Here is a 12,397-nt window from a genome sequence, read left to right on the forward strand (position 1 = left end):
ATGTGGGAATGTCCCGGAGTACTCGCTTTTTGGGCCAGGGTTGCATTATTTCTCACTAATAGAACGGAGGTAAACATACCTTGTTTGCCACACATTTTATTATTAAATTATGATTCATCTCTAAAATTAACGCCTCACAGAAAGAGTGTTTCTGGCCGGTTTGACGGCAGCAAAGGAAATGCTCGTAATGAGATGGAAACCACCCCATAGTCTCAATATTTACCGTTGGAAACTGTCCTTCTACGAAGTATTGAGATTAGAGGCCTCCAGTGCTAGAGCACAGGGGGCAAGGACGGAATCGATCCAAATATTGCTTACTGCGGCCCAGGAGGTAAAATCAGTACTCCACTAGGTTGAACACTTGTACCTTGACACCAGAGAATGAACAAAGATCATGTTGCTGTTGTTTCCATTTATCTTTTCCATTTGTCTTTTCCTTTTCTGTTTACTGCTATAATTTGTTGTGGTTGTTTCTAGGTTGTATTGTATTTTTCCCTATTACTTGGTTATCTAACAAACATAATTATGATTTCTTTTCTTTTGACATTCGTTAACTGTATGAGTTGTCAGGTTAGGTATTTTTATACACATTTTTAGGATGTATCCTGTCTAGTGTACATGTCCATTTGTGTTTCTGTGCCTTTTTATGTTCCATGTATGGGCCACAATGGAAACAAGCCTTGGCTTTATTGTGTTTTATCCGTTTGACCAGCGTTGTGGACACTGTTATTGTCTTGTCTTTTATAATGTTTTTTTTGTCCCACGATTTGTGTCAGGATAGATCAATCAATCAATCTACAAGCCCTGACGCACACGCTGATAATCTCGCTAGCACACGCCCTTACGCTGGCGCGCACGATCACGACACACACACACATACATACACACACGCACACACACGTTGTCTGTACGCACACACAACCTGATACGAACACAGGCACACACACACACACGCACTCTATACACACACGTACACTGGCACATGAACACACAGACTCTGATACACACCGTTTCGCTCTCTCTCCCTATTTGGTCCTTATTTTACGTTATTTTAATTTTTTGGGTGTGGATTTTGTATTTTTTCTTTTTACTCTTTTTGGGTTTTGAGTCTGGTTCATTTTAAGTTTGCCGTTTTATTGTAATCTCTGTCTGGATGTCGTTTTAATGTGTTGGATTGATTGGTAATGTTGGCGGGGAGGGCCGCTGTTCTATTCTTCTCTCTCTCTCTCTGTGACTCTGGGACGGGCAGCGGACTTGATCCCACACGGACCCAATACTCAGCCATGGATATCCTCAGTCAAGGGGGGACGGGCCATGGTGGGACGGGCCATGGTGACTGTGGTGACAGCTGGACCACACTGACAGCATGGAGGGGAGGAGGTGGAGTATGAGACATTGGGACTCTAAGTGGTGACGTTACATCCCCCGACGGCTCTGTGGTCGAGGTCCTGCTGGGCCTGGCGACCTGGGGTCATGGGCTGGCACGGAGCAGTGGTACAGAGGACCCCCCGCTGTGAAGCCATGGAGCGGTTTGGGCGAATACGGGTCTGTCTTTGTCGGATATGTTTGTGTCGCTGACCATAGTGCTCTTATCATCCTGAAGGGTGGTTGCTGCTGCACTTACCGAGGACAAGGACTCGGCCGTTGGGATGGACGCTCACTGAGGTTGACAGAGGACGTGTGCCGCTGCTACATCTCTCTGTATCCTCCTGGACAGGCGTCTGTATCCTCCTAGAAAGTCATCTCTCAGTATTCTACCAAGAGCCATGGCAGTCCCCACCACGGTGCTATCTCTCCTCCCCTCTTCTACTCCTCCTCCCCCGTTTATCCCCCACTGACTGTGCAGGATGTGGGGCTGTCCGTGACTGTGCAGGAAGTGGAGCTGTCCAATGCCACGTATTACCAGGTCGTGATATCCAGATATGGGAGGAAGCTGTGACTGGTCTCTCCTCACCGGATGACACCGGGAGGAGAAGCCTCATATTATAGGACTCTGTCTCCTACTCTCTCATCTCTCTGTCCCTCTCTTGACCGCACCAAATTCTCTCTCTCTCCTCTGGGCCCCCACATGTATGTGGTCACACTCCACAAGTCCGACAAGGTGTCACACTCCACAAGTCCAACAAGGTGTCACGCTCCACAAGTCCAACGAGGTGTCACACTCCGCAAGCCCAACAAGGTTACGTATAGGTCTGATGTATTAGTGTTGGTCATCCCATACACGCCGGAGAAGGAGCCTCATGTCATAGGCCTCTAGCCTTTTCTATCTCCTATTCTACTCTCTCTCTCATCTCTCTATACCGCACCAATTCATCTCTCTCCTCTGGGCCCCCCATTGTATGTGGTCACACTCCACAAGGTTGCGTACAAGTCTGATATGTAGAGCTGTGATCCGTCGCGGACGTCGGGCGGCGGTGAAGTTTCGTTTTTCTTTTGTATTTTTCTGTTTTTTAGGGGGCCTTTTGGCACCCTACGCCCTGGTTTGGGTTAATACACTGTTATGTTTTGTTATACACTGTTATGTTTTGTTATACACTGTTATGTTTTATTATGCACTATTATGTTTTGATATCCACTATTATGTTTTATTATACTCTGTTGTGTTTTGTTATACACTGTTGTGTTATTATTATGCACTGTTATGTTTTATTGTGCACTGTTATTGTACACTGTTATGTTATGTTTGACAAACTCACAGTGAGTCGGATGTGCTGTGAGCTGCGCCAAGGGCCGTTACCATAATAGCGAGACTATGGGACGATGTGTGCCTTTTATCCTCCAGTTATGTCATGGTATTTAAGCATGTTATTATTCATGTGTTCTTTATTGGCCGTACATTCTGGGCCGTTTGTCTCTGGAGGTTTTTTGGCCACATGCAGGACTCTGTTTGATGAAAACAGTAGAGAGGTTGATGATTGTGCCATTTCTCTATTGACTCTTGTGGGTCGGCCGGTTGGGTGTATTTTTTATTGTGTGGTTGTTTGTTGATAATTTTGCTTGAGGTCCCCCTTCTATTTCATTTTCTCCCTACCTGTGGGTAGGGAGAGGGGGGACTGATGAAATATGACACGTATCATGTAATTTTATAAGCGGAGACATTCTCCCATCACTACACTATATAAAGCTGGTTTTACGTCTCACTCTCAGACAAGAGGGCCACTCACAGATCAGTGACCTGCAGGCTGACCCCTGGTACATGGTACCGTTCCTCTCACACAAACCTACACACACACACACACACCCTTGCTCTCAACACACACACACATCCACACCCTCAAAGCACATACACACACCTACACACACACACACACCCTGGTACTGACCGGCATTAGATAAGGCCGGATCACATAAATTACCGGGATGTCACAAGCCGGGTGAAATACGACTGGGTCATTCAGTGGTCACGAAGACCAGTCTCCATTAAATCACAGATCGTTATCTTAGACCCACACACGCACCTACTTACACGTTAACGTGCGATACATGCACTCATGCACGCCGGACATACAGGCTGCCCAATACACAAGACACACAACGTGCACTGAGGAGAGACACCACATACACACTGAACTATGGGATCGCTAATAAAGATCACCCCCAGAGCCAAGGGGGGACTTCACTTCACTTCACTTGACTTCACTTCGACTTTTTCTGCTTTGACTTGGACTGGACACAGACTGGAACGGAGGAGACATGCTGGACTGACAATGACTTGACTTTTATAATTTCCTTTAATATACTCAACCAGCCGGTTGTAACAATCTCTAGATTTCAATTGTACCTTGCTGATTTACTTTTATGTTAAACTGTTTATAATAAATAACTTCAAAAGTGTTTCATCTCTTATATTTTTAAGTATAGTGTACAACTTTCACGTTTGAATCTAAAACGTGACACTAGCCCTGCCCACCTCTCTAGTATATAACAAGGTGAAGTGGCCATGCTCAGCCTTCTTCGCCCTTTCATGCGAAAGGACAGCGCATAGGCATCTGCAGCTACAAAGAGTGATTGTGTTTCTAAGACAAGAAGAAAATTCTACTGACGACGTGAGATGGACCGAGTTCCACCTCCACAACAGATCATTTCAGGACTACACCACTGTCAGCGTTCCAGCCATTGTGGGGAATCCTTGGACTGGCTCTCACCGAGTGCTCGCAGGTGTCCAGAGGCGGCATGGCGGAGGGATACGAGTGTGAGCCGCCCAGCGGCCGCAGTGAGTTCTTCTTGCAGGAGAAGTACCCCTGGCCCTGGTTCCAGCGGTATCTTGGGGACGAAGCGGGTTACGGGTCGGTAGGCTACAAGTCTCTGGAGGCTTCGGGGACCGTAGCCCCATTCTCAGACAAAAGGGAAGTGTTGTGTCACTACCCTGGTGTGTTTTCCTCTATCTAAAGAAATAGAGATGAAAGACACCCTTTGGCACGCCAGGGCTAATCACCCCCATCACACGGAATGTATCCCTGGCAGAGGGGTTGCAGCTTGTGATAATGAGCGCCCTGTTCCCCCACCGGCACTGGTCCCTGATGCTATGGTGCCATGGTGGGGTAGTATTTTAGGGAGAACATGCACCATGATCGGGAACTGCTATGCATTTGACACTTATGTCACCATGAGATCGAGTCGTAAAGGGTTTGAACTAGACCTACCTCTCCTTTACGCAGGTGTAAGGCCCGGGTCTGGGGGCTTAAGACCAGTGGGTGCGCTTTGATAAGCCGCTCGCCTGTCTTTTGCCCGAGATGATGTGCGCCCTGATGAGAAGCTTTTACCTAGAGGGGTAAACTGGCACATAAAATTCCAGGGGTGGCGGATACAACCTACACCGCCACTGCGCAAAGCAGTACCTGTACCAGCAATAACATTGCCTTGCTGGCCTCGTATTTATCATTGGATGTATTTATCAGAGAAGAGGTGCATCCAGTGATAAATACCTTGTATTTATCAAAAGTGGTGGCGGGCCAGGCGGTCTTAGATCCCCAGGATACCGGGCCTCTGGTGCTATACTGCACTTAACAGTTGCCTCGGGGAAGGTGATGACCCTAGTCATGATGTCCCATAAGCATCGGTCATTCCTGGAGGTGAGGAAGGTTACTCTCCTCAAAGGCCCCTCTCTGAGGAAGGCCTTTTTGCCTCTTCCAAAGATGAGGTAGTGGCAGCTTGTAATCCAATGTTAACAATGGATGTGCCTCCAGGCTTCCAGAGGTTCACCGCTCCCATCCAAGGGGAAAGAGTGCAACTGTCTCTTGACCAGCAGCACCAAGACAACCACTCCGCAGGGCACATCATGGCATAAGTGGTCCCAGGAGGAGAAAGTGAGTCTGGGGAGCCCGGGATAATACCTGCGCCCTCCATTTCATTCTGATGTGTCTACTCACCATTCATCCCCAAGTATTGCTCACATTAGGGGCTCTGTTTTCCCTTGAGACTGTCTGGCAGCACTAACTCAGCTATAGCAAGCAGCCCAGTTTTCTCTCCGGTGTAATGTTAACTGGCCTCCCAGCTCCTTACATGGACCGGGGCTGATGGTGTGGGTAAGGGAGTAACCAGAAGTAAATCCTCAGCCTCCCCACTCCTTGGCTACATCACAATCTCCAAGACTCATGGACTTGACTGATGTATTTCCAAGTTCTCAACAAGGAAACTATAAAATTAGAAAGGTTCATCAAGTCAGAATAACAGCATTCTACGCTCTGGTGCCAGTTCTATTGAAGCCTATGGGAGATGTAAATAATACAGAAAATATACCAGCTATCTGAGGAAATATACATCAACAGATATATCAAAATGTTAGCTAGTTAACAATACAACAAATTGCAGATAGTTCCGACATCCAAGGTAACATCCAACCTGTTTAAATGACGGGTCATAAACGAGGAGATGGCTGAACCCACTCAAGTCAATGTCGGCCTAACTGAAAGTTCTACGTGATGACCCTTCCTTCTTTTATAGTTTCCATGGTTCTCAAGTCCAAGGCTGGGTTCCATTACATTTTCACTCAGACCCTCAGATCGAATTAACACTTACGTTTAAGCCTGCATCCTTACGAGGGTGACTCCTTTTCCACTAACAGGTTCGTGCATCTAATTCTGAACCATCGCTAGGGAGACCCGAGACACCCTTGCCACTGCTGCAATTGCAGCCTCTTGAAATAAATGTAGAACATATAAAACTAGATGAGACACCATGAATTGCAGGCCGTATTTGGAGCTGAAGCCTGCTCCCTTGAGGGTTGAAGTTGCGTCGTTCATGGATTCATGGAGTGACACTTTGTGATGCGAGAAGAACATCCGATTTCTATGGGGATTCCCCCAAGGGGCTAGGTGTTAGGGGGGAGAGACTAGGCAGAGGGGCGAGGGGCTAGGGCACAAAAATCGCTTGAATGGAATCCAGCCCAAGAGGGTGCAAGTGTTCCGAGTAGGAAGAGCATTTGGAACAGCTCTCCCCCTCTCAATCAACAGAAGTAACATTAGCTGTGCAGCACAGTATCGGCAAGACATCAGATGTTATTATAAAAATAAACGGAATAGGCAGAAAACAGCATAAAAGCATTCGAATAAATCCACACGTTGCATAAACATAAAATAGGCCTAAATAAAATAGCTGACATATATATAAGGATATCATAATATAAATTATATACGTATATATAATATAAAACTATTTTAACTTTTTTCCATATTTTACATTCATGAGTAATGATACTAAAGTAAAGCAGTGTTGGAATACACTTTAATCAACACTTTTGCCTTGGATTGTGGGCAAGTCCCTTGGGTGAAGTTCGCAAAATTACAGACTTGCTGCAAGTCTACATAGAGAGCTCAAAAAGTCCACATCAAAACATCATGGACTCATGGATTTAACTTAACGTGCTATAGATAGCATTCAGCCGCTAGATGTCGCACTAGAGCACCAGCTCTTTATCCAATCATGTGCATTCCATGTGGGGAAATTGGAAGTAGGGAAGAGATACATGCATGCTAAATGTAAACAACATTCTTTTTGAAATTGCAAAAATGTAAGATAAGATAAGATAAAATGAGTAATCAATCATTTTTGGGGGAGAAAGAAATACTTTTATTCCACACCTTTCTAAAAGCTCTGTGGGTGTATTAAAAAGATTGCTCTACATAAACATTTTACCTATAGCAACTTTAACTGAAAAGAACACCGAGTCCATATATTGGGAGTTGACCTTTGTGTGTGTTTGGTAGGAGTGGCAACCTTTGCCTGGCGTTGTCTGGGACCTACCCTTTTTCTCCATGTAGTCCTTAACACATTCTGTGCCATAAACGAGTTAACTCGTTATTGGCCGCCATGCGTTGAGCGCCAGAAACGAGTTAACTAGTTTTTGGGATCGTTATTTCATTTATTCGCTATATCTATTCATAATTCATAGCTGCAGCCTCTGGTATCCTCTTCAGAGCCTGTCTGAGCTGGCAGACGGTCAACACCGCCCTCTACTGCCAGGCGGAGCTATTGCATCTCATTGAAAATGGGTTGGTGTGTTTTAGGAGGCGATCTGAGCCGGGCGGGCAGGGTTTAAATACTCGGGCGAACCAGTTCTATACAACGGTGGCATCGAGGAGTAACTCCGCCCGCCCGTCATTGTGAACCGGTCGGTAGTGTGGTGCGGACCTCCACAAGCATTATTTGGAATTACGATCAGATATTTGGATTATCTCTTTTGCATTACATCAGATACAAGGTAAGAAGATTATATATAAATTTGATCGTTGATCTGACATTTATTTCTACCGCGATCACAGCTATATGTGTGGACCGTGTATGGCTGTTTACCGTTGGCTGCGGTGGGGGTGGGGGAGCGCCCCGCTACGACGGTCATTTCATGTATGGACGAGGAGACATACTAATGATAATCTAGTGTTGATTTCAGGATGATTAGATAATCAGCCAAAAAATTACAACGTGATGACTGGATTACAGTAAAACACCTTTTTCTCGCCTTTTTCCTGGAATTACTGAAAAACACCCAAACCATACTCTATTCAAAACGGTATAAAATGGAAATGTACTGATAAAAAAAACAATCTGTCTCGGGCATGTTGACTAGAAGCAACTCACCGAGACCCGACGGCGTTATTAGATCCATAGATATAATATAAGATATTTTAACTTAAGCACTCGCAAATGTCAGTCTAAAACTATATCCATTGAATAAAGATCTGGCGATGAATGGGGTATCAGCGCCCCCTGGTGCTGGCGGTCAATGTGTTAATAAAGCAGGAAGTTGGAGCATGCGCATTAGCTCAGGGCTATTTCTCTGGCCGAACAATGTGGCCCATCAATCAAGCTGGCCCATTTTACTCTGTAGTAAAGTAAAATCTCTACAAATACTAGAGACCCAGAGTGGAACTCCCCTTTCCAACAGATACACATGCATGTGCGTGCGCATGCGTGCGTGCACCCACACATGCACACTTAAGTATAAATAAATAAATAAAATAAATAACAGAGCCAGGGGTTCAAGTGTCAAATCTCTATTTAATTCAGCCAGCCAACTGTCCAACATACGAGTTATTGACATGTTCAGCTTGTTTACCATTCTCAAATAAAAGAAAGAGAGGGAGGGAGGGATCGAGGGGGGGGGGGGGGGGGGGGGTGTAGACGGTGTTGTGTACTTACAGTATGTACAGCATGTGTCTGTGTGAGTAGTGTGTGTATCCCCCTCGGACAGTTTCTCATATATACCGCACGTGTGTACATTGTGTGCGTTTCTTTCTTTTTCTCTAAGTGACACTTTATTTACAGCAAGACCAATGAAAGACAAGGGATGGATAGTGACGGAGGGGTGGGGGGTACAGGAGATTATATGGGGACGACAGGATATAAGCACAGTAGAGTAGCTGTGTGCACATCCAGCTTGTTTTAGGCGTGGGATAAAAGTATGCGATACGACAACTGATATCCGCACAAAATAGGAAATGGATCCTCCGCACGCTGGATCACAGCTCCCAATACTTGATTGACTAAAAAGCGACGTTTCAACCCAACTGGGTCTTCATCAGGCAAAAACGACAGGATATAAAACAAATAAAAACAGATAAACTGTCACTCAATGGCCTTGGTGGGCCCAACCACGTGCAACGGTGTGTGTATGGGGGGGCCGGGGGGAGTCCAGAAAGAAAAAAAACAGATCAGTGGGACAGGGAGCGGTAGGATCAGGAGTACAGCGCGGCCTGCTCACGCTCCTCGCGCTCCTCCTCATCCATCTTGCGGCCATGCTTCCTGAAGTACTTGTACCGCTGGACGTAAAGCTTCACCAGATTGCTGACTTTGATCGGGTTGATCTCCCCCGTCCTGCTGTGGCAGATCTGAGACAGAGAAATTATGGCACACAGACACAAGACAAGTTTACACACATACACAAGCCAAGTTACACAAAGACACAAGACAAGTTACACAAAGACAAGTTACACAGAGAATACGAGTTCCACACAGACACAAGACAAGTTCCACACAGACACAAGACAAGTTCCACACAGACAAGACAAGTTCCACACAGACAATACAAGTTCCACACAGACAATACAAGTTCCACACAGACAATACAAGTTACATACAAGTTCCACACAGACACAAGACAAGTTCCACACAGACAATACAAGTTCCACACAGACAATACAAGTTACACACAAATACAAGTTCCACACAGACACAAGACAAGTTCCACACAGACAATACAAGTTCCACACAGACAATACAAGTTACACACAGACACAAGACAAGTTACACAGACAATACAAGTTACACACAGACACAAGACAAGTTACACACAGACAATACAAGTTACACACAGACACAAGACAAGTTACACACAGACACAATACAAGTTACACACAGACACAAGACAAGTTACACAGACACAATACAAGTTACACAGACACAAGACAAGTTACACACAGACACGAGGTATTGACATGTGATCTTTTCTGAAGCCGTCCCTAAAGGTGGAAATATTATATTTGCCAATCCACAAGACCAAAATACAACCATTTGCAAATCTCAGTCTCAAGAGACTAAAAAGATGAAGGGACTTTTTTTAAATTGTATTGCTAAATTGACATTACTATGGCACATTCAACATCAAGTATCTATCGTTTAGGATGTAGCAACGTTCTACTTTTTCATTCACACATTCATACTAAAATACTGTCTAAAGTATAAATGTTTTTATTGTTTTCTGCAGCATTCCATAGAACGTGAGTTATAGCCATAAATACATATATTAGATCATCAAATGTAGTTTGATACCGATTGAAGTCAGATAAAAAAAAATTCAATTGTACAAGGTCCTAAACGTCATGACTCATCATCTGATGTTGACCGGAGGGGGGGGGGGGGGGGGTCGTTTATAATGCAATGACCGATGTTAAATGAATCATGTAGTATGGGTGATATGTTGATCATAGCAGTTTGTATGGATAATAATAATCAAACACGCTGAAACTCACCACAGCTTCCTCTGACCGTTGGGTGATCAGCGTGGAGCAGAAAGATCGCTATTATGGGATGTTGATATATGCGATCCATTTCCAGGTTGTATAATACTATATACGTCCAAATAACGTTGTTTATTGAGTTAGGGCAACCGATCGATTATCCAGTGTGTCGAGATGGAGCCCCGGGAGCGATAGCGAGTGGCCGGACGAAATATGGGTGAGCACCACTTCCGGCCGCCCACTTCCGGTTTTGGCAATTCGCCGATCGGCCACCAGATGGCGGTCTTGAACCGTTGGAGAGTTGAGAGGAGATCTACAGCACCCGTCAAGTGTCCATGGGTGAAATATGATTGCCATGACAGAATTTTGAAATATTGATCTCAAAGACGCTGTACGAAGTCATTGGCAGATTACGCATGGCGGAGAATGACGTCGTAACACGTTATTGGCAAAGAAAGGGTTAAATGATCTTGTGGAATTTAAAACGGCACAATTAATGTATAAAGCAAAAGATCATGTACTTCCAGGAAACATTCAAGAACTGTTCTTTGATAGGGAGGGGGGTTATAATCTGAGGAGAGAACTCAATTTAAAAGTTCTAAATGTAAAAAAAAAAAAAAAAAAAAAAGTTCTAAATGTACGCACTACCATGAGAAGACACTGCATCTCAATATGTGGAGTGAAACTGTGGAACAGTCTAAATGTGGTGCTAAAGCAATGTCCAAACATGAGACAATTTAAACTTATGTATAAGGAAATTATGTTCACGAGGTACAGGGATGAGGAAGGGACTTGATATTCACGGTTGTTTACATTTTAATTTTATTTCTTTCATGTTTTACATAGTTTTTTTTTTGCATATATATATATATATATTTTTTTTTTAAATAGTACACTCATTTGAGTAGTGGAAAAGGGGTAGGATTAAATAAGTGTATACTTCTTCCTACTCCTTTTCGAACATGTAAATTGAGTTATGTTTTGCTTTTGTTTAGTTATTATTTTGTTTGAGTTATGTTTCGATTTTGTTTAGTTATTTATTTTGTTAGTATTCATGTTCGAAATAAAGATTTAAAATAAACAAATAAACAAAATCGTTATATCATTATGAGGATGATGATGTCATTGTGCCCCTTGCACTCCTTATTTGGCTGCTTTCTTCATTTATAATAATTTTATAATATTTATAATAATTTCATTATTATGTCTTCATTATTACATGTTAGATATTTTCCAGACAAGTTGTAAGTCACTCTGGATGGGACAAACTAAATGTCTACAATGCATGTACTGGACACGTGTAGCGGCTCACCTTGTGCACAGCTTTCCTCAGGATGTCCTTGTAATCGTCTTTGTTGATGTCCTTGCGTTGGTAGTAGGGCTTGATGGCCAACTTCACCTCCTCCACCGCACGCTCTTGTGTGTGAAGTTTCTTCAGGTACTGGAGAAGGGCGACCGGGGGGGGGGGGGGGGGGGGGGGCGACAGGGGGGGGGTATTGAAAGACAGAGAATTCATTATAAAGAGGTAGAAATGTAGGGATGGAGAATTAACAGAATATAATAAATATAGAAAGATATCGATAGAGAATAAATAGAGCTAATGTAGAATGATAACAATGGATAGATACTATATGAAGAATTAGAGAAATAGATTATGAATTCATGCAGAAATATTTGGAGAGGAAATTAACTCTGCATGTTTTAAGGCAAGTGTCTGTGATTCAATAACGGAAGCAAAAAAATTTAAAGAATAATCTTATGGAACTGAATAATTGAATATCTTCCACACTACAGGACCGAAACTTAAAAAGGAACAAGCCAACATCATGGGAAATGCGCTTACCATCTTCCCCAGAGTCAGACAAGAAGATAGATACCAATTTCCTCTCTAAACATTTAGTACAAAGCTATCCGGCTGCAAACTAGCCTAGCTTAGCACAAAT

At 43.8% G+C, this 12,397-nt stretch overlaps 1 protein-coding gene across 4 annotated transcripts in view; it reads right to left on the minus strand.

Annotated features, from left to right (window-relative positions):
- Positions 1-8,476: 8,476 nt before the first annotated feature.
- scaf1 (SR-related CTD-associated factor 1) overlaps positions 8,477-12,397 on the minus strand; it is a 47,498-nt gene continuing 43,577 nt past the window's right edge. For all 4 annotated transcript variants that reach the window (XM_084329680.1, XM_084329679.1, XM_084329678.1 and 1 more), the window contains 2 exons: positions 11,767-11,895; positions 8,477-9,326 (listed from right to left, as the gene is read on the minus strand). In XM_084329680.1, the coding sequence (XP_084185806.1) occupies positions 9,174-9,326; positions 11,767-11,895 (282 nt within the window). In that variant the 3' untranslated portion in view covers positions 8,477-9,173. The remainder of the gene's footprint in view (positions 9,327-11,766; positions 11,896-12,397) is intronic.

The sequence above is a fragment of the Notolepis coatsorum genome (genome assembly GCF_963971535.1).
Source record: "Notolepis coatsorum genome assembly, chromosome: 14".
NCBI classification, from domain to species: domain Eukaryota; kingdom Metazoa; phylum Chordata; class Actinopteri; order Aulopiformes; family Paralepididae; genus Notolepis; species Notolepis coatsorum.